Consider the following 24079-nt stretch of genomic DNA (forward strand, 5'->3'; position numbering starts at 1 on the left):
TCGTGGGAATGGAGGCTTCCAAAGCTCAGGCACATCTAATGCATCCCCTTCTCTACATGCCCTTCTCCTTGGCCTTCCTGAACCAACAGGTGAGTTTTTTTGAGGCTCTGATGTGTACCAAGTGGCTAATTTTCCATGAAGATACTTTGTAGTTTGCCTACTGTCCTCTCAATAGCTTTAACTTCCCATGTAACAGTTATTGCTTCTTAGAAATGAACATGCAGATCCATGAATAAGCCATTTTCTCCTTTTATCCCTAATCAAACTCAATAACAACACAAAAGTTACAACTCAGGTGAAAAGAAAACTCACTTATGTCTTCAATGTCCCATCAATCAACGTTGCCCAATGGGAGAACGGTATGTGCTATACTCTACTATGTACAGATACGCTTGGTTGTGTTGTATTTGTTTTTCATCCATGCACTGTGTAACAGGTATCACAACAACATTCCCAAACAGGCCCATGAAGGAGGAGCAGGTGTTCGGTCATGACTGGAACAGGAGTGTGCAGGCCATGGATGCTTTGAAAACAGAACTGACGGACGATCCCAGGCAAGAGCCACATGGGACTGGGACACACACTGATGCAAGTGGAAAAGGATGATGTGCTTTTGGAATGGGGTTATTCTTCCTGTTTGTATGAGGGGAGGGGAGCAGGAAGGTTGGGATGGGGGGCCTGGGGGGTGAGCAGGGCTGGAACACCAGAATATAAGGGCCTTGCTCATCACAGTCCAGTGCTAAAGAGATAAGAAAGGATTTTGCATGTTCCTGGGAATCTAGGCGCGATGTGCCTGTACCTGGTGAACAAGAGTGCCAGGCATCCTATCTTTCACTATCAGACTCTATCTAGGACCATGACTTTTCTGGGCTCCATTCCAGCTGCCGTGTTTCTTCTTGGAGGCAGCTTCACCTCTGCGCTCGCATCCCAGAGATGAGCATGCAATTTAGTTATATGGTGAAGACATGCTTCTTTCTTTTTCCATGCCCATTTCCTCTCTTCATCCAAAATAATGTTTTAAATGTTTGGGGGAAGGGAGAGTAATCTTAATGATTTCCATTTTTACCTGAAACCCATTTGCATTGAGATTGGTCATCACCTCCCACAAGAGAAACAAAAACCCTGATCCTCCCCAAAAACCAAAACAAAAGCCTAACATCAACTACCTCCCCAACCCCCGCCCCAAACAAGCCAAAAACAAACAGAAAACAAATCAAAGACTTAACGATTTATGAACCGGGGGAGAACACAGCCCTCAGAGGCTGAGCTGCAAAGATGGCCCTGCCTCCACGCCTGGTTCAACGTGACGATGCCCCTGGGAACAGGAGGTGATGCCTTCTCACTCCGGCCCTAGTACAGAGTCTGCTCGTGAGGCTGGATTCCATCAGCAGGTAAGTGGACATGACAAATGTCAGTTTCTTCTGTTCGTTATACATAATTTTTTATGTATATATATGTATATATATATAAATTTACTACGTCTGATTGTTCCTTTAGAAGCCTTTTATGTGGCAGTAGGCCTCCAGGGAGGAGAAGAAAATGTACAAGAGCCACAGGAGCACAAAGAGGCAGGATGTGAGGAGCTTGGCAGTCCGGGGCCCACCCAGCTCACCTCCGATTTCTGGCCTCCGCCGATACAGCAGCACCCCGACATTGATGAAAGCAAAAATGGTGAAGAGAGTGACGGAGAAAGCCAGCGTGCCGGGGGACACTTTGAACTGTTCCCCGTTGGCTGCATGGTAGATGGCAGCGATGGACCAGGCCACGCCAATTCCCAGGAAGACGTTCACTGCGTTGCTGCCTGTGACGTTACCTATGGATGCATCTGCGTACTGGTCCTGGGTGGCGGCCACTTTGCTTGCAAATGTGTCTGTGGAGGAAGAAGAAAAAGGCAATGACACTTAGCCACTTAAAGGGGTCTGTGGAGTGCAGGCAGCTTCAGCTGCGTACTCTGGAATCAAACCCTTGATGGAGACCCCGTGACCAGGACAGAGTCCCAGTCGTGTGGTCAAAACGACAGGATCCAGGTATCAGGACTTGCTGACTTATAGGTGACCTTGGTCAAGTTCTTTACCCACAGATACCATGGTTCTTTGTAACACTGAGTCTGTAGGGAGGCATGTTTCAGAGCGTTATCATGGCCTATCTACATCAGAATCAGATGGCGTCCTTCTTAAGAATGAATATTACCAGGCTTCGTCCAGCCGTGCTAGATCATAAGTGCCGGGACTCAGGAACATGGTTTTACAACATGCCAAGAGATTCTAGGTCAATGAAGTTTGAGAATGGCTGCTGAAGGGTATTACTGAAGGCTGCTGTATCATCAGCTCTAGTTCATAGATGAGAAGGTTCAGGGCTCAGGAAATATTTCCAAAGATTCAAGAGCAAGTCAGTGGTGGAAGTGAAACTAACTGACCCATGATAACAAGTGACATGTGCCTAGAGCCTTACAAATAGGAAAGCAGATTCACCTATGTTATTGTGTTGATGGTGACAACAATTCTAGGAGGAGAGGAAACTTTATAGGTGAGGGTACTGGGCTCAGAGAGGTGCAACATCACACAGCGAGAAAGAAGCCATGTTAAGGCTTGAGCTCAGGCCTCCTGCCTTCATGCAAATGCTGTTCATCGTTCCATCTCACACTTCCCTGGCCTGGCATGTTAATGGCCATCCTCAAAGCTCTCTCTCTTTTTTTTTTTTTTGCGGTACGCGGGCCTCTCACTGTTGTGGCCTCTCCCGTTGTGGAGCACAGGCTCCAGACACGCAGGCTCAGTGGCCATGGCTCACGGGCCCAGCCGCTCCACGGCATGTGGGATCTTCCCGGACCGGGGCACAAACCTGTGTACCCTGCATCGGCAGGTGGACTCTCAACCTCTGCGCCACCAGGGAAGCCCCTCAAAGCTCTTTGTTCGCCAATAATCCTGTATGCATCTTTTCTCTGAAGCTGGGAAAATCATACATTTCCTTTCTCTACAGGGAGTAGGACAAGACTGACTTACACTTGGTGAGTCGAGCACAGGGGCTTAGTGCAAACTTGAGTCAGAGGGCGTCGAATTCTGCCTGCACAACGGAATGTGTGACCCCAGGCAGATTACTTAGTTTTTCTGAGACTCAATTTCCTAATCTGTGAAATGAGAATAGTAATGCCCACTTCAGAGTGCTTTTGTTCAATTGAGCTATTCTATGTAAAATGCTAACGTTTCTTTGTACAAAGCAAGAGCAGCTCCTTTTGTTGCTTTGGGAAGACAGTGTGAACGGAGCTGCCTAGATCCATTTATTACAAGTTGACGCTGGATCTGAAATAGCTCCCTTTATTAAGATGTGAACAGGACTTGTAAGATATTCAACTTCCTTTCTATATGCTCACCTAGTTACCGGTATCAAAGTCCTTTCAGTTACCTCTGCAAAATACGTTGCACAGTCGGTTTAGAGTAGATATTAGTAACTGTCAAATTGCACTCACGTGTGCAAAGCCAGCAATGGCAGGTATGCTGTTACTACAAGGCATGATGCTCTGAGCATGCGTGTAGCTGTGTGATACCTGGATTACTCTCTCCCCTCTGTTGCTATTCGTTGCCACTTCCAATGAGGATGATACATAAAGCACGTACGTTTCTATCAGCCTGTAGATTCTTAGGCTTTTACCATGGATGCTGAGAAGCTACTGGATCTGTGGTATCACATTCTTTCTGACAGGGAACTGGTTAACCTTGAGGGCCCATCTCACTGATTCTGACCTGTCTGTGATGGAAAGCAGATTTTAGTTACTGTTTGATAAAGAGGCGGACTGCTTACTCTGTGCTACACACGTTACACGGACATTTTCATTCAACCCTCTTATCAACCTTATAGAGTAGATGCTATTATTCTGCTTTTACAATGTGGGAAACAGTGATGTTTTGACAGTATGCCTCTTGGACAGGGTGTCTGTCAACAAAGCAAGGACTCTGAAACCAAATCTGTTTGATTTCAGAGCCCATTCTCACCCTAGACCTCACCGCCCCTCCCAGGAAGGCTGAAGGTTTCCTTCCCTCTCGGTCCATTTCAGGTTACCCTGTGCCTGCCACTCAGAAACCTTGAAACAGCTCCTTCCTGTATCAGTGAGAGCCAAGACTGAAGGAGGTACAGGCAGCTTGCTGACCTGTCCTGCTGGACGGGTGCTGCCTTTCTGCATTCGTGATCACACACTGCAGCCCTATCAGGACTATCACAACAGAGGCCGGTGAGTAAAAGCCCAGTGAGACAATCTTCAAGGTCTCTAGCTGTTCATTATTAAGAGTTCTTAGGACCTGACACAGCAGCAGCCTCAAAAACAATGAAGTCATTTTGCTTTGACTTTTCGAGGACAGACAGACAGCTCAGCAAGGAAAGTAAAGGAACAGAGTCTAAAGCAGGAGAAAGCCACTTACAGCTCAGCTGCTGCTGAGGATCACCTGAGATGTTATTTTGTGCTGATGTGGCTGCTGGCGGTGGCTAGTGACTGGGGGGTGCCTTCTCCCCCATGCTGTAGGGGCGGGGACCTGGCATGTTCCACAGCAGACACATGCATACCCGCCCCGGCACACAGTATGTGGCACACTAGACTTCCTGGGTGCCCCATCTCCACTCGGAAACCTTGGACTTTCTGGATGGCATCTCTGCTGCCGCCCCAGAAGGGAATGACGCACAAATTCAAAGTTTACTGGGCCCTCCTGGGTCTGCAGGGACTTCTCCCTTAAGCCATTTTTCAATAGCCTATTAATATGAATAGCGCATGTAATAATAGGTTCCTGTTTACAAATGCCTTTCTTTGGATTCTCTGAAAATTAGTTGCCAAAGTGATTAGCTCTTCACATAAATGAAACATGTTTGGGCCTCTTAATCAGGGAGGTTTTTTTTACCTGGGTTATACATCAGACCTTTGCTTTTCAATTCAAAAGCTGTGTAAAAAAAATTGTAGAAACACAAGTAAATCCAAACCATCAGCCTTAAGTGCAACAGAGACAACTCTGAATTCCAAAGGAAGTGTGATGGAATCTCCCCCAACTACCTTCTCTCACTGCTGCTTAGTGCACAGAGCAGCGGAGCACAGACTGCAGGCAAGGCCCTGCCAAGCCTGACCCTGAATGCCAAGCCCGCAGCCTGCTCATGGCTGAACAAGGCAAAAGCCACTCAAATGCCATTCCCCACAGTGAAGTCCAAACAAGGACTATTGACATGGTGTAAGCATATTCAGAACTTGGCCCGTTAAATACAAACATCTATGAATCAGATTTCCACTGTGATTGGTACAGACTAAGTTATGTTGATAATCATTTACATATGTGTGTATACCTATATCTACATATATACTTCAAGTTAGTATTCTAATAGTAATTTTTGCTTCTAACTCCCACCTTGAATTCTTATGAATTTTATTTTTATATTCTTCCTTTCTTATAAACATCTTTATTTTCAAACTTCAGTTCTATTCATTGCTCAGCCATATTATAATTTGTTTGCCATGTCTTTTATTATGTAATAAGACTCACAATAGGAATAATCTTGGCAAATAGGAATAATCTTGGCAAATATCGATGGGCTGGACACATGGACTAGTCACTATTCTGAGCCCTTTGATCAGCCCCTATAAACTTCTTGATGGAAATGCAAGCGCTAAAATTTTATTTTATTTTTTTTTGACCGCACTGTAAGGCATGCAGGACCTTAGTTCCCTGGCCAGGGATCGAACCCGCGCCCCCTTAATTGTAATACATTTTAAATTAGTCGTAGAGTTTTAGACTTTTTGTCCTGCCTCCTTGGTACCCACTAACAGGGAAGATTTGTTTGGCAGGCTGTGTGGCTGGAATTAAGCCACAGGTTACAGAGTCAGGACATAATTGTTCTCTGCATCTAACTTTGGCGGCTAAGTCATCTAGTCAATATGCAGGAATATTGACTAGATATCAACACACTCCCCTTTGCTCCAGAAATGATTTTTTAACTGAACTTAAACTTTATTGCTACATACAGACAAAGCCTCAAACATCTCTTCTGTAAAAAGGATAGTTCTTACAGCCCTGCAGGTCACAGGAAGGGTTTTCGTATTACCTAGAGTACCATCCCACGTGGTTTAACTTCGTCTTGACTCTTAGCAGGTGCTGGGGGCCAGCTGTGCAACTCTCAAGTGCTTCGCGCCCAGGAGCAGATTTTGACTGGAGCCCAGCCTGCTACGGAGGCATGGTTGCCGCTTCCCATCACCTGCGAATTACTGATGACACAGGGGACAGACCAGGCGGTTCAGAGCTTCCTGCTGCGTTAGTGGGAGAAGTCTCATCAAGGGGACCCTCTGGGCTCTTCTGTCAGTGTGTTCTTGGCAAGACACTCACTCTCTGGGGGGTTCTGCTTTCCTAACTTTACTGTTTGGGTGGTCCATAGAATACATCAAGAGACTCAATTCATATATCTGATTTTGGTGGGATTGTTCTTTTTTGCAGGCGTTTGTACATGACCACCCACCTTCCTTCAAATTGACTAATGATGACAATATCTCACTTTAAAGAATAAATGACCTAGATGAAATACTCAGTGATCTCTAGACCTGAAGATCTTGCCAGTGATGAAATTGTGGCAGTATTTATGGAGTTTAACCACAGAGCACAGGGTCATTTGACCTCTTAAAAATAGGTAAGAAATGTTGGCAAGGTTACTTACTTCAAATCACATGACCATTTATATGAGTGTAGCCATGCAATGACTGGTGGCAGTGATGACTGTTTCAGATACTGTGTATCATGTCAATCCAGTGTGCATATCACTGGCACTGGAAATACTGGCAGAGCCTAGTTAAAAAAAACAATGAAGATTTGTGGCTCCACCCTTCACCCACTTAATCAGACTCTGAGAAAAAGATACAGGAATACACATTTTAATATGTGCCTGAGGTGCCTAGCTTTTACACCAAGGTTCAAGAACCATAGCTCTCAGGCATGGAAATGGAAGCTACTACTCCCTACTCCCAGTGCCCACAGTTTGGGGGGGCCTTGCTTGCAGTAAGAGATGTTTGAGTCTCAGGGAAGCAGCTAATTGAGGAGAAGTAAGGAGCAGCTGATTCCTCTTAGAGACAGTGATGCCCTCTGATAGAGTGGTTATTTGCTCATAAAACAGCTTGGTGGAGGGGCTGGGACTGCTTGACCGTGAAGTCCCCCACTCTCAAGTTGTGCTATACTCTTAATTTTTTTTGAAAAAAAAAAAAAAAAACCCATTCCTGCATGGCAACTATAAAAGGCCAAGGAAAGAATGAAATTTACTTAAATTAGTTGAATTCTGGCTCTTTCACTTGCCAGGTAAGAAGCTTACCTACTTTAATATGGTTTTGAGGGAAATGAGTTAACATGAACAGCACTCAGAATAGGGCCTGGCCCTTAATTAGTGCTCAATATTAGAAATTTTTTTTTTTTTTTTTTTTTTGTGGTACTGTGGCCTGTCTCATGGCGGAGCATAGGCTCCGGACACGCAGGCTCAGCAGCCATGGCTCACGGGCCCTGCCGCTCCGTGGCATGTGGGAGCTTCCCAGACTGGGGCACGAACCCGTGTCCCCTGCATCAGCAGGCAGACTCTCAACCACTGCGCCACCAGGGAAGCCCTAGTAATTATTTTTATAATACAACAGAATCCATAAGTGGTATGGAATTGTGAGTTACTGTAATGATTCTAAGCTTCTGGGGAGTTATAACACCCTTTAAAGACATATTAACTTTATGGTCCTAGGTATTTAAAAATGTGGTAGAATATACAACTATTCTTAAAATCAAAGAGATTTTTATTTTGAAAATTCCATATAACCTAAGTCATAAAAAGACATTAGAGATCTGGTTCATGGCCCTAATTTTACTAGTGACTGAAAGGCAGACCTCTTTGCTTAAACAATGTATGTATTCCTCTCTATCCTTTCCTCTCTTCTATGCAGTTTTGTTTCCCTCTTTGAGAATTCGAAATTTTATTTATGTACTCATTCCCTGTCACTAAGAACCTTAAACAAGTTTTTGCTTTTGGTTGTGATTGTAAGGCCAACTGGCCCGAGGCAGGGGAATGCAATCAGATTCACAGGTTGCATCAGACCGAAACTCTCCGGACCACCCAGTTCCAGAAACTGACCTGGAGACATTCCGGACCACCCAGTTCCAGGAACTGAACTGGGGACTTTCCACCTGGCCCAGCCTTCCCACCTTTCAAGGGGCGGGACTAGTGGTCCCAAGACTGATGTAACTGGCACCAGATATTCCCACGATGCCCGAAGAGACCACCAAATAAGGAATACCCTGCGCCCTCCCAGATTCACCACACCCCTTTCCCTTCTTCCCCTATAAAATCTTGCTCAACCTTCGCCTGGGTGCAACTTCTCTGGCCCCTTTCTCTCGGACCAGTGAACCTCGCCCGGGAGCGCCCCCTAATAAAGCTCACTTGAAGCTTTCCTCTGTTTTGCGATGCCGTTTGTTAAGATCCGACCTTACAGTGATATTTATTTACCCCAGTAAATATGAAATCCACACTTTCTTACTTACATACACATACTCACTTCACTGGTTCAAATGAAAAGAAACCTTGTTTGACATCTAAGTGAAGTTTAAGAGATCAGGGAATTACTGATGTTTGACTGAATAATGACCAGTTAGGAGAGGAGTTGTAAAAACTGAAAAAGGGAAAAACACATAAAATTTCTGCCCATAAAAACTGTCCCTGAAAAAGAAATGGAGACAATGACACCTATTTTTAGAAGAGAAGAAAAGAGGTAAGTGAAAAGCTCAAGAGGACTCATGTTGGCAGGTCAGAACACCTGTTTCTACTCATTTTTATCACCAGGGTAACTTTTGAAAAATACCAAATTGTGAGGTCCACTATGAGTTTCTGCTTCCTTGGTCTGGAATGCGGTCTGAGCACTGGCATCTTTCAAAGCTCCCCAAGCAGACTGAGGTCCACTAACCAACTACTCAGAGCCCTTGCTTCACCCTCTGTGTAAGGACAATGGCACCTTCCCTGGATTAGCTAAGATAATGCATGGAATAGCTCTGACACGTAGGTCAACAAAATCAGTGTTTTGGGAACAACAGGGTGGAGACAAGATACAGAGTAGAGGACGTGAGCTCACCTCTTCTTATGAAAACACCAAAATCACAACTAACTGCTGAAAAACCATCAACAACAAAACACTGGAACTTACCAAAAAAGTTATCCTAAATCCAAAGCCAAAGAAGCCACAGTGAGCCGGTAGGAGGGGCTCAATTGTGATAAAATCAAATCCCATACCCACTGGGTGGGCAACCCATAAACTGGAAAATAATTATGTCACAGAAGTCTTCACAAGAGTGAAAGTTCTGAGCCCCATGTCAGGCTCCCAGCCTGGGGGTCTGGCAACAGGAGGTGGAGCCCCCAGAGAATCTGGCTTTGAAGGCCAGCAGGGTTTCATCACAGGAATTCCACAGGACTGGGGAAAACAGAAACTCCACTCTTGGAGGGCACACACACACAAGGTCTTGTGCACACCAGGACCCAGTGAAAAAAGCAGTGGCCTCATAAGGGCCTGGGCCAGACCTACCTGCTGGTGGTGGAGGGTCTCCTGTGGAGGCAGGGGTGCCTGTGGCTCACGGTAGGGACGAAGACACTGGCAGTGGTAGTTCTGGGGAGTACTCATTGGTGTGAGCCCTTGAGGGGGCCACCATTTTCTCACCAAGACCTGGCCCCACCCAACAGGCTGTAGGCTCCAGTGCTGGGACTCCTCAGTCCAGACACCCAACAGGGCAGGAACACAGCCCCACCCATCAGCAGACAGGCTGCTTAAAGTCTTCCTGAGCATATAGTTGCCCACTAAACTCACCGCTTGACATGGCCCTGGCCACCAGAGGGACATACCCAGTTCCACCCACCAGTGGGCAGGAACCAGTCTCTCCCACCAGGAAACGTGCACAAGCCTCTGAGACAACCTCATCCACCAGGGGCCAGACAGCAGGAACAAGAAGAACTACAATCCTGCAGCCTGTGGAACAGAAACTGCAATCACAGAAAGTGAGAAAAAATGAGACAGGAGAGGAAATGTCCCAGATGAAGGAACAAGATAAAACCCCAGAAGAACAACTAAGTGAAGGGGCAATAGGTAATCTACCCAAAAAAGAATTCAGGGCTTCCCTGGTGGCACAGTGGTTGAGAGTCCACCTGCCAATTCAGGGGACACGGGTTCATGCCCCGGTCCGGGAAGATCCCACATGCCGTGGAGTGGATGGGCCCGTGAGCCATGGACGCTGAGCCCGTGCGTCCAGAGCCTGTGCTCCACAACGGGAGAGGCCACAACAGAGAGGCCCGTGTACCGTAAAAAAAAATAAAAAATTCAGAGTAATGATAGTGATCCAAGATCTTGGAAAAAGAATGGAGGGACGGAGCAAGAAGATACAAGAAATGTTTAATCTCCAAAATATACAAGCAACTCATGCAGTTCAATATAAAAAAACCAAACAACCCAATCCAAAAATGGGCAGAAGACCTAAATAGACATTTCTCCAAAGAAGATATACAGACTGCCAACAAACACATGAAAGAATGCTCAACATCATTAATCATTAGAGAAATGCAAATCAAAACTACAATGAGATATCATCTCACACCAGTCAGAATGGCCATCAAAAAAATCTAGAAACAATAAATGCTGGAGAGGGTGTGGAGAAAAGGGAACACTCTTGCACTGTTGGGGGGAATGTAAATTGATACAGTCACTATGGAGAACAGTATGGAGGTTCCTTAAAAAACTACAAATAGAACTACCATATGACCCAGCAATCCCACTACTGGGCATATACCCTGAGAAAACCATAATTCAAAAAGAGTCATGTACCAAAATGTTCATTGCAGCTCTACAATAGCCTGGAGATGGAAACAACCTAAGTGTCCATCATCCGATGAATGGATAAAGAAGATGTGGCACATATATACAATGGAATATTACTCAGCAATAAAAAGAAACGAAATTGAGCTATTTGTAATGAGGTGGATAGACCTAGAGTCTGTCATACAGAGTGAAGTAAGTCGGAAAGAGAAAGACAAATACTGTATGCTAACACATATATATGGAATTTAGGGGAAAAAAATGTCATGAAGAACCTAGGGGTAAAACAGGAATAAAGACACAGACCTACTTGAGAATGGACTTGAGGTTATGGGGAGGGGGAAGGGTAAGCTGTGACAAAGCGAGAAAGAGGCATGGACATATATACACTACCAAATGTAAGGTAGATAGATAGTGGGAAGCAGCCGCATAGCACAGGGAGATCAGCTCGGTGCTTTGTGACCACCTAGAGGGGTGGGATAGGGAGGTTGGGAGGGAGGGAGACACAAGATGGAAGAGACATGGGAACATATGTATATGTATAACTGATTCACTTTGTTATAAAAGCAGAAACTAACACACCATTGTAAAGCAATTATACTCCAATAAAGATTTAAAAAAAAAATAAAAGGCCAGAAACTTAAAACAATCTTGTTTATATACAGATTGCTATATCAAAAACTCATGGTAACCAAACCAAAAATCTACAATAGATATACACACAAAAAAGAAAAAGGAATCCAAACACAACACTAAGTCATCAACTCACAAGAGAACAAAAGAGGAGGAAAGAAAAAAGGCCAACAATGAACCAAAAACAATTAAGAAAATGGCAATAAGAGCATACATATTGATAATTACTTAAAAGGATTAAATGCTCCAACCAAAAGACATAGACTGGCGGAATGGATACAAAAACAAGACCTGTATACAGGCTGTCTACAAGAGACCCACTTCAGATCTAGAGACACATACAGACTGAAAACAAGGGGATGGAAAAAGCTATTCCATGCAAATGGAAACCACAAGAAAGCTGGAGTAGCAATACTCATATCAGACAAAATAGACTTTAAAGAATGTTACAAGAGACAAGGAAGGACACTCCATAATGATCAAGGGATCAATCCAAGAAGAAGATATAACAATTGTAAATATACACCTCAGTAAATAAGGCAAATTCTAACAGCTGTAAAAGGGGAAATCGACAGTAACACAATAATAGTAGGGGATTTTAACACCCCACTTTCACCAACAGACATCATCCAAAATGAAAATAAATAAGGAAACACAGGACTTAACACATTAGGCCAGATGAATTTAATATTTACAGAGCATTCCATCAAAAAGTGCCAGAACACACATTCTTCTCAAGTGCACATGGAACATTCTCCAGGACTGATCACATGCTGGGCCAAAAAGCAAGCTTCAGTAAATTTAAGAAAATTGAAATCACATCAAGCATCTTTTCTGACCACAACACTTTGAGGTTAGAAATCAACTACAAGAAAAAAAAAACTGTAAAAAACACAAACACATGGAGACTAAACAATATGCTGCTAAACAACCAATGGATCACTAAAAAAAAAAAAAAAATCAAAGAGGAAATTTAAAAATACCTAGAGACAAATGAAAAGGAAAGCACAAAAATCTCAAACCTATGGGATGCAGCAAAAGCACTTCTAAGAGGGAAGTTTATAGCAATACAATCTTACCTCAGGAAACAAGAAAAACCTCAAACAACCTAAACTTATACCTAAAGAAACTAGAGAAAGAAGAACAAACAAAACCCAAAGTTTTGTTTGTAGAAGGAAAGAAATCATAAAGATCAGAAATATAGATGAAGGAAACAATAGCAAAGGTAAATGAAACTAAAAGCTGGTTCTTTGAGATTAACAAAATTGATAAACCTTTAGCCAGACCCATCAAAAAAAAGAGGGAGAGGGCTCAAATCAATAAAATTAGATATGCAAAAGAAGAAGTTACAATGGAAGCCACAGAAATACAAAGGATCATAAGAGACTACTACAAGCAACTATATGCCAATAAAATGGACAACCTAGAAGAAATGAACAAATTCTTAGAAAGGTACAGTCTTCCAAGACTGAACCCGGAAGAAATAGAAAATATGAACAGATCAATCACATGTACTGAAATTGAAACTGTGATTTGAAAACTCCCAACAAACAAATGTCCAGGACCAGATGGCTTCACAGGCAAATTTTATCAAACATTTAGAGAAGAGTTAACACATATCCTTCTGAAACTCTTCCAAAATATAGCAGAGGGAGGAACACTCCCAAACTCATTCTACGAGGCCACCATAACCCTGATACCAAAACCAGACAAAAATGTCACAAAAAAGAAAACTACAGACCAGTAACACTGAAGAACATAGATGCAAAAGTCCTCAACAAAATACTAGCAAACTGAATCCAAAAATACATTAAAAGGATCATATACCATGATCATGTGGGATTTATCCTGGGGATGCAAGGATTTTTCAATATCCACAAATTAATCAGTGTGATACACCACATCAACAAGTTTAAGAATAAAAACCATATGGTCATCTCAATAGATGCAGAAAAAGCTTTTACAAAATTCAACACCGATTTATTATAAAAACTCTCCAGAAAGTGGGCATAGAGGGAACCTACCTCAACATAATAAAGGCCATATATGTCAAACCTACAGCTAACATCATTCTCAATGGTGAAAAGCTGAGAGCATTTTCTCTAAGATCAGGAACAAGACAAGGGTGTCCACTCTCGCCTCTTTTTTCAACTTAGTTTTGGATGTCCTAGCCATGGCAATCACAGAAGAAAAATAAAAGGAATCCAAATCGGAAAAGAAGAAGTAAAACCGTCACTGTAGGCAGATGACATGATACTATACATAGAAAATCTTAAAGATGCCACCAGAAAACTACTAGAGCTCATCAATGAATTGGTAAAGTTGCAGGATACAAAATTAATACACAGAATCTGTTGCATTTCTATACACTAACAACAAAACATCAGAAGGGGAAGTTAAACAATCCCATTTACCATCACATCAAAAAGAATAAAACACCTGGAATTAACCTACCTAAGGATGCAAAAGACCAGTACTCTGAAAACTGTAAGATGCTGATGAAAGAAATCAAAGATGATACAAACACATGGAAAGATCTAGTGTGTTCTTGGATTGGAGGAATCAATATTGTGAAAATGACTGTATTACTCAAGGCAATCTGCAGATTCAATGCAAGCCCTATTAAATTACCAATGACATTTTTCACAGAACTACAGCAAAAAATCCTAAAATTTGTATTGAGACACAAAAAATCCCGAATAAGCAAAGCAATCTTGATTAAGAAAAATGAAGCTGGAGGAATCAGGCTCCCTGATTTCAGACTATACTACAAAGCTACAGTCATCAAAAGAGTACAGTACTGGCACAAAAACACAAATACAGATCAATGGAACAGGACAGAAAGCCCAGAGAGAAACCCACGCACCTATGGTCAATTAATCTATGTCAAAGAAGGTAAGACTATACAATGGAGAAAGATAGTCTCATCAATAAATGGTGCTTGGAAAACTGGACAGCTACATGTAACAGAATGAAATTAGAACATTCTTTAACACCATATACAAAAATAGACTCAAAATGGATTAAAGACCTAAATGTAAGACCCGATACTATAAAACTCCTAGAGGAAAACATAGGCAGAACACTCTGACATAAATCGCAGCAATATCTTTTTCGACTGTCTCCTAGGGTAATAGAAATAAAAATTAAAATAAACAAATGGGACCTAATTAAACTCAGAAGCTATAGCACAGCAATGGAAATCATAAACAAAATGAAAAGACAACCCACAGAATGGGAGAAAATATTTGCAAATGATGCAACCGACTAATTAATAAGGGATTAATCTCCAAAATTTACAAACAGCTCATGCATCTCAGTATCAAAAAAACAAACAACCCAATCAAAAAATGGGCAGAAGACCTAAATAGACATTTCTCCAAGGAAGACATTCAGATAGCCAAGAGGCACATGTAAAGATGCTCTACATCACTAATTATTAGAGAAATGCAAATCAAAACTACAATGAGATATCACCTCACACCAGTCAGAATGGTCATCATCAAAAAGTCTACAAATAATAAATGCTGGAGAGGGTGTAGAGAAAAGGGAACCCTCCTACACTGTTGGTGGGAATGTAAATTGGTACAACTACTATGGAGAACAGTATGGGAGGTTCCTTAAAAAACTAAAAATAGAACTACCTTATGATCCAGCAATCCCATTCATGGGCATATATCCAGAGAAAACCATGGTTTGAAAGGATACATGCATCGCAATGTTCATTGCAGCATGGTTTACAATAGCCAAGACATGGAGGCAAACTAAGTGTCCATCAACAGAGGAATGGATAAAGAAGATGTGGTACATATATACAATGGAGTATTACTCAGCCATAAAAATAATGAAATAATGCCATTTGCAGCAACATGGATGGACCTAGAGATTATCATACTAAGTGAAGTAAGTCAGACAGAGAAAGACAAATATCATATGATATCACTTCTATTTGGAATCTAAAAAAAATGATACAAACGAACTTATTTGCAAAACAGAAACAGATGGACAGAAAACAAACTTATGGTTACCAAAGGGGAAAGGTTCGGGGGGAGGGATAAATTGGAAGTATGGGATTGACACATACACACTGCTAGATAACCAACAAGAACCTACTGTATAACACAGGGAACTCTGCTCAATATTGTATAATAACCTAAATGGGAAAATAATTTGAAAAAGAATAGATACATGTATATGTATAACTGAATCACTTTGCTGTACACCTGAAACTAACACAACATTGTTAATCAACTATACTCCAATATAAAATAAAAAGTTAAAAAAAATCAACATTTTGTTATCAAATAATTTTTCATTTTGATATGTTAACTTGAATGTTTGCACTTTGCAGGGTTACCGCTGGGACTTAATTTTCCTATGATGTATCTGAAATCCTGGTATATTTCAAGTTCAAAGAAAGATTAATTCCAAATAAAATAGAAAAATAATAGGGGTTTATTTATCAGGGAACACAAAGCAGAGAAGAGAATGAGCGATAACCAGCAGTGCTATTTGACCTGCCTTCCAAACTAATTTGATACATGTTCTCAAAAAGAGTAAACACTCCACTCTTAAACATACCCATAACATATAGTCCCATAACGCGATTGTTCTTCAGAACAACGTTCATGAATGTCCAAGAGTGGATCCAAGGTTCCCCCTTCCTTGTTCAAGCTCTTAGCTTCATGGCGTTTGCTAAAATTTTCTGAAGTCCGTGATTCTAATTCTTTGATGTTAGTAAAAACACTTTGAGCCTTCCAAAGAACTCTGATGGTTTATCTGAGATGGAGCTCTTCAATTTCTCAGTCATCTGTTCCCCCCTCACTCTTGATCCTGAAAAGAACCTTAAATCAACTAGCTGGGTGTAGAGGAAAGAAGCTGTGTTCTGACCTGCTGTCTCTTGAGACCTGGATTAACACGGTTCTGGATTGGATCAGATTATGTATGCGTGGTACCCTGGGAGTCGTGTTTGTTTACTTCCCCAAATAAAAATGTTGATGCAGATTATAGTGGTGGACATTCCAATGTGTGCCTGATCAAGTAACGGGTACAAGGCTGACTGACTTTAAAGAAGTCTCCTTGCTCTGGTAAACCAGCAGCTGGATGACGACCATGGTGTCCGACAGTTCCTAGTTGGTCCATGTGAGGTAATGGTTCTGCTTAGCATGGAGATATTGGGTTGGCCAAACAGTTCGTTCCATTAGTGAATACACTGTTCAATAATATTCTTGGTGAAAATGAAAAATGTCTTTTATTTTCACTTAAAACTGAATGAACTGTTTGGCCAACCCAACATTTAGTAAGCTGAGGCCACTGTGAGTGGCCAGTTTGGTCACCTGAGTCTGTGTTACTCCGGATAATGACTACTGTTACTGAAGAATGCCAGTCCTAATAACTCTGGCCAGCATAATATATCTAGTTATGGTAGTAAGGAGCCTAAGCTTAAGTAAGACCTGGTTCTGCTCCCATTTGCCATGCACTGGCCATGTGACCCCAGTATAACCTCCCTAAGCCTCTGAAACCTCATCTGTAAAAGAGGTGAAATACAAGTCCTCATTTGTATGGCTGTTAAGATAATTAAAAGAAGTGATGCAAACAGGCTTAGTGTGGTGTCTGGAAATTAGTAGATGCACAACAAATACTACCTATTACATTTCAGAAATCTTTGTTCTGGTGATAACAAAGGAAATGATGATAATAAAATCTTTTATTATGGTTTCCTTCAGCCACGTGATTTAGGGTTAATAGGCCTTATGCAGGATTATGGGAAAATGTGGTTCTGTCTTTGATGTCCAGAAATGATAGAGGAGATAAGGACAATAGCTAACATTTATATGGTTTCCTATGGGAAGCACTATACACACATAGATTCTCATTTAATCCACAAACAGCCCTTTCATGTGGCTACTATTATCATCCCTATTTAACAGATGAGACAACTGAAGCCCAGAGTGTAAGAAATTTGACCAAAGTTACACAGTCAGTAAGAGGTGAAGCTAGGATTCAGACCAAAGGAGTGTGACTCTAGCTGGAGTGCATGTTCTTAACCACAAGTCCATGAGGTGTTGATAAGGACTAGATAACTGACATACTTTAAACTTGAAAATGGACAAAGGGTTCAAAGAAAATGTACAGAAACTTCATCACATTGAACTATGATTGTAAGTACATGGTGTTAAAATAGCTGATCATTTTGAGAGATCAATGACTGATAAAGTAATTGTTTTGACTCCTTATATCCCTGGCTCCTCCCAGAATTACATGTACCCTGTCTTTAACCCATAAAAATGGGTTTGAATGAATCTACATTAAAAAAAATAAAGCTTTTGATATTTTGAATTTTTAGCCATAATTCTCTTACTCTTATAATGAAGCTTTAATAATACCAAATCCATGAGGGTAAAAAAATCAGTAGGATGTAGTCAAGCAACATTTTCAAAAGGAAAAAAGAAAGGGCAGAATTGGGGCCAAAACAAAGAGCTGCATTAACTGTCCCTTTCCTAAGCCATGTTGGTTTGTTATTAGAAAGATACAACTGAAACTCCCTTCTTGCCTCAGAAACAGTCCAGAGCTGCCCTGCACAAAAAACTGTCCCCCATTTTGCTTCTCCCTCCTTCTCTCTCTTAACCTTCCTTGCATTTGAAGCCTGGTTCTTTCTTCTATGCTTTGTTCTATTTTGGGGAACATCCATTTCTCATCTGAATCCTCTCAAATCCTCTCCCTCCTCTTTTCTAGTCCTACTTTAGATATGGTAAAGCAAAAGGTCCCCCAAGTCTCACTAGAGCTAAATACAGCTGAGAAGGATCTGAAAGAAAAATCTGGAGAAAAATGAAAACAGAAACCCTTGCTCTCACCTCCAGGTAGCCTTAATGAGTCACAATGGAAACTCCCTGTCTGGTGGCTATATGGTGTGATTCTAAGTCTATGGATCTAGACAATACACTGAAGATACTCAACCTGTGCTTTTACCCTGTGGGTGTCTACGCAGCTTTTTATTCCACACAGAAATGCTCTTTTTGAAGAGGTTGCTTTGTGTATTATAAGCTCAGGAGAACATGAAAATTATTAAAAGTAGGCAAATGGAGGCAACTCAATAAACATAAAAGGCCAGTGGCATACAACTTCAACACAGCACTGGAGGCAGCAGGTGAGACTTGAGGGGGTTCTGGAAAGTTCTGACAATTCTCCAATTTCTGGTTCCTCCTTTCCTTGACTTGGTGTAACATTTCTCCCATTAATTCATTCCTATGAATTATATTGTGCAAAAAGACATGTCCATCAAAAGTCTTAAAAACCCAAAAAATCTTTGGTCAAGCAATTCTACTTCTGGGAATTTAGAAGTAATTTTACAAGTGTGAAAGTGTGTGTATGGGGATGGTCAGAGCACCGTTTTTATGTCAGAGAAAAATTAGCAACAACTGAATTGTCCATAATTTTGGTAAAATAAATTGCAACTTCATATAACATAATATTGTGTAATTGTTAAAATAATAACATAATGGTACACTAACTAGGAAAGAAAAATGTTCATGATGCATTGCTAAGAGAAAAAGCAGGTTATATAACTATGTCTAGTATGAGTCCATTAAAAAATGTGGGTAAATATTTGACATGTCTTTGTATACACATTTTTGCACAATTTATTTATGTATCCCAGAATTTTAAAATCTGAAAGATGGGAAATCAAGATGGAGTAAGAGGACATGGAACTCCCATCCCCCCATGAATAATTCTCACTTAAAACTAACTGGAAACTGGTAGAAGAACTCCTATACAACCAAAGCTGTAAGAAAGATACACACATAGTCAGGTAGGAAGGAAGAAAAGTGATTAGTTCAGGACCTGGGCCCCTAGAAGGGGACTCAGAGGAAAAGGGAGATTACAAGAGTGGACCTGTGGAGTGAGCAGGTCAAGCTACAGACCGGGCATCCCAGTTCTGGGGTCCTACTCAGAGGAGAGAGGCCCCCTGCCTGGCTGGAGGAACACTGGGTCAGATGGAAAGGCTGGAGAAGCCTGGATACCACTCATGAGGCGTGTGCATGTGTTGACCAGCTCGCAAGGCAGGGCAGAGAGAGGTCCACCCTAGTGGCTGCCAGGTTGCCAGTGACTGCCTCGGTCCACTTCCCAGCCTGACCTGAACAAATGCTCTGGCCCTGCTTACTCCACACCACAGTGCAGTACTGGATCTGGGGCAGCCAGGACCAGGGAAAAGACTAGACCATGGGACACAAAGGTGACCCATCCTGGGGAGGAGCCCAGGTGGGCAGCGGTAGCCAGTGTTGTTGCTTACTCAGGCAGCACACCAGGAGCCACCCAGATCACTGAGAGAGGCCCCTCTACCATGACTAATCTGCCAGTACCTGCTGAGAGTCCATGCAGGTCCTTGCCAGACTTGCAGAGTAGTTCTACAATAGGGCAGGGGTGGCGGAGGCAGGGCTCAGTGATTGGCTTTGAGAGACAAAGGGGATTCACACCCAAGGCTGCATCTGAGTGGAGTACCAGCTGCCTATACAGCCCATGCACTGAACCTCTGTCTACATACAGGTCCCACATGCTTCAGCACACCCCTCTGGGGCAAAGGCCCTGGTGCAGGGAGAGGGAAAAATAGACTCTTTAAGGGAACAGAGTCAGCTTGAGTCCGGCCCTCAGGGTTTCTGCTCTAGCAACTTGGGATCAGACCATGACCCTGACAAGGCAGTGATGGCCACTAAGCAGAGAGGAAGTCCCACTTCACACCTGGCATCAGCTCTAGCCCTCCATCTCCAGCCCTACTCCCTACCAAGGTGATAGCTGCCAACACACCCCGAGGAAAGACGTGATGAGCATGTACATCAAATCCAGCCCTCCCACCAAAGGCACTGGGCACATTTAGTCCCACATAAGAATGCCACTTCAAGACTGGAATAACTGTTTCACCTAAATTCATAGAGGCAGAGAAAGTTAAGCAAAATGAAAAGGCAGAGGAACTACTCAAAATTGAAAGAGCAAGAGCAAACCTCTGAAAAAATAATAAAACAGAAATAACTTTTCAGATAAAGAGTTCAAAACATTGGCAATAAAAATGTTAACTGAGCTACAACACCTTTGAAAAAGAAGGATAAAATAGGAGGAATCATTTTATCCAGTGTTAAGACCTACTAGATAGCTATAGTAATGAAAACAGTGTGGTATCGATGGAGAGATAGATAGATATATAGATCAATGGAACAGGTTAGAGAAACCAGAATTAGACCCATGTGAGTATACCCAACTGATTTTTGACAAAGGTTAAAAAATTCAATGGAGGAGAGATTGCTTTTTCAATAAGTGGTGCTAGAGCAAGTGGACAGGCATAGGGAAAAATAGAACCTCAACCTAAGTTTCATACTTTATACAAAAATTAACTCAAAATGGATTATAGACTTAGATAGAAAACTAAAACTTCTAGGAAAAAACTTAGGATAAATTCTTTTTTTTTTTTTTTTTCTTTTTGCGGTATGTGGGCCTCTCACTGTTGTGGCCTCTCCCGTTGCGGAGCACAGGCTCCGGATGCGCAGGCCCAGCGGCCATGGCTCACGGGCCCAGCCGCTCCGCGGCATATGGGATCCTCCCAGACCGGGGCACAAACCCGTATCCCCTGCATCGGCAGGCGGACTCTTAACCACTGCGCCACCAGGGAGGCCCTAGGATAAATTCTTAAGAGGTCTATGGCTGGTCAGTGTTCTCAGACTTTACACAAAAAGCATGATGCATAAAAGGAAAATGATAAATTGGACCTCATTAAATTAAAAACTTTTGCAATATTTTGTAATAACTACAAATGGAGTATAACCTTTAAAAATTGTGAGTCACTGTATTGTACACCTATAACTTATATAACATATAATACTGTACATCAACTATACTTCAATAAAAAAAAGAAAAAAATGGAAACTTTTGCTCTGTGAAAGACACTGTAAGAAGATGAAAAAAACAAGCAATTGACTGGGAAAATATATTTGCAAACCACATATCTGACAAAGGACTTACATCTAGAATATATAAAGAATTTTCAAAACTCAACAGTAAGAAAATAAACAATCCAATTAGAAAACAGGCAAAATACATGAACAGACATTTCACCAAAGAGGATGTACAGATGGCAAATCAGTGCATGAAAAGATGTTCAACATCATTAGCCATTACAGAAATGGAAATTAAAATCACAATGAAAGCTCACTACATACCCACCAGGACAGCTAAAATAAAAAAAAAAATAATGGTAACACTAAATGATGATGAGAATGTGGGGAAACTCAAACATTTCTAGTGGGAATGTAAAATGGTGTAACCCCTTGAAACAGTTTGTCAGTTTTTTACATAACTAACCAAGTCATACCACATGGCACTCTTGGCCATTTATTCCAGAGAAATGAAGACTTATGTTCATGCAGAGACCTGTGCACAAGTGTTCAGAGCAGCTTGATTCATAATAGCCAAAAACTGGAATCAACCAAAATTTCCTTTGGGAGTGGTTAACCAAACCGTGGCCCATCCACACAATGGGATACTGCTCAGTAATAAAAAGGAAGGAACTATTGGTATACACAGCAACCTGGATGAATCACCAAAGAGTTATGCAGAGTGGAAAAAAAGCCCATCTCAAAGATTCCTCGCTTAAATTATACAAAATTATAGATAAGGGGAATAGATTGGCAGTTGTCAGGGATGGGGGAGGGAAAGAAGTGGCTAAGGCTATAAAAGGGTAGCTCAGGGCATCCTTGTGATGGAAATGGTCTCTATCTGGACTGTGGTGGTGGTCACATAATCTGCACACGTGATAACATTTCATAGTGAGTGCATGTAAAAACGGTGAAATCTGAATAAGGTGGATGGATTGTATCACCATCAGTTTCCTGGTTGTGCTATTATACTACAGTTGTGCAAGATGTTATATTGACGGAAATTGGGTAAAGGGTATGTGAGATCTCTATGTGTTATTGCTTTCAACTGAATGTGAATCTACATTTCAAAATGAAAATTTAAAAGAAGATCTAGAGAAAGATGAAAGAAAAAAAACGTTAACTGAATTAAGGAAAATAATTGATCTAATCATTGACCATTTTAACAAGGAACTAGAAAATATAAAACAGACACAATCAGAAATGAATAATAGCTGAAACAAATACACCAGAAGGTATGCCTAGCAGACTAAGTGATACAAAAGAACACATAAGTGATCTGGAAGATAGAATTATGGAAATCATACAATCAGGACAGCAGAAAGAAAAACATTTTAAAAAATAAAAGCAATTTGAGATATCTGGCATAATGTGTTCTAACATTTGCATTATAGGGGTTCCTGAGGGAGACGAGAGAAGGTGATCAAAAATGTATTTGAGGAAAATATGGCTGAAAACCTCCCAAACCTAAAGAAGGAAACAGATACAGGAAGCGAAGAGGGTCCCAAACACGATGAACTCAAACAGCTCCACACTAAGACATATCATAATTAAAATGGCAAAAGTTAAAGAGAGAATTCAAAAGACAGCAAGAGAAAAACAAAGAATATATACAAAGGAATCCCCCGTAAGGCCATCAGCTGATTTTTCTGCAGAAACTTTGCAGGCCAGAAGAGAGTGGCATGATATATTCAAAGTGCTGAAAGGAAAAAACGTGCAACCTAGGATACTCTATCCAGCAAGACTGTCATTTAGAATAGAAGGAGAGATAAAGAAATTCTCAGACAAGCAAGAACTAGAATAATTCATCAATACTAAACCTACCATAAAAGAAATGCTGAAGGGTCTTCTCTAAATAGAAAAGAAGTAAGAACCTATAGGAAAGGGAAAATCCCACTAGGAAAGGCAAATATATAATAAGGGCTGAGGATCAACCATTTAAATAAACCAGTACCTAGATTAAAAGACAAAAAATTGTAAAAGCAACTATAACTAAAATAAACAGTCAAGTGATAAGCATGAAGATGTAAAATATGACATCAAAAACACAAAATATGGGAGGAGGGGAGTGTAGATCTCTTAGAATGTTTTTGGGCTTAAATGACTAGAAGCTTAAAACAAGTAGATATAATTACAGGTCAACATATATGAATCACATGGTAACCACAAGTCAAAAACCTACAATAGATATAACAAAAACCAAAAAGAAAGGAATACAAACATAATAAAAAAAATCAACCACAAGAAAACGAAAAGAAATGGACAGCTAAGAACTACAAAAGCAACCAGAAAACAAGTAATAAAAGGGTAATAAGGACATACCTATAAATAATTACTTTAAAAGTCAATGAACTAAATTCTCCAATCAAAAGACATAGGGTGGCTGACTGGATATAAAAAAGAGACTCACTTTAGCACTAAAGACACACAGACTGAAAGTGAGAGGATGGAAAAAGATATTTCATGCAAGCAGAAAGAACAACAAAGTGGGGGTAGCAATACTCTTATCAGACAAAATAGACTTTAAAAGAAAGGCTATAACAAAACAAAGAAAGGCATTATATAATGATAAAAGGATCAATACAAAAATAGAATATTATACTTGTTAACATATATGCACCAGATACAGGAACACCTGAATATATAAAGCAAATACTAACAGACATAAAGGGGGACATTGATAACAATACAATAA

General features: G+C 41.2%; 1 protein-coding gene across 15 annotated transcripts in view; it reads right to left on the reverse strand.

Moving 5' to 3' along the window:
* Nucleotides 1–1493: 1493 nt before the first annotated feature.
* The window catches only part of SLC8A1 (solute carrier family 8 member A1), a 353360-nt gene continuing 330774 nt past the window's right edge, over nt 1494–24079 (reverse strand). For all 15 annotated transcript variants that reach the window (XM_060116902.1, XM_060116916.1, XM_060116913.1 and 12 more), the window contains one exon: nt 1494–1870. In XM_060116902.1, the coding sequence (XP_059972885.1) occupies nt 1494–1870 (377 nt within the window). The remainder of the gene's footprint in view (nt 1871–24079) is intronic.

This window comes from Mesoplodon densirostris, chromosome 14, assembly GCF_025265405.1.
Source record: "Mesoplodon densirostris isolate mMesDen1 chromosome 14, mMesDen1 primary haplotype, whole genome shotgun sequence".
NCBI classification, from domain to species: domain Eukaryota; kingdom Metazoa; phylum Chordata; class Mammalia; order Artiodactyla; family Ziphiidae; genus Mesoplodon; species Mesoplodon densirostris.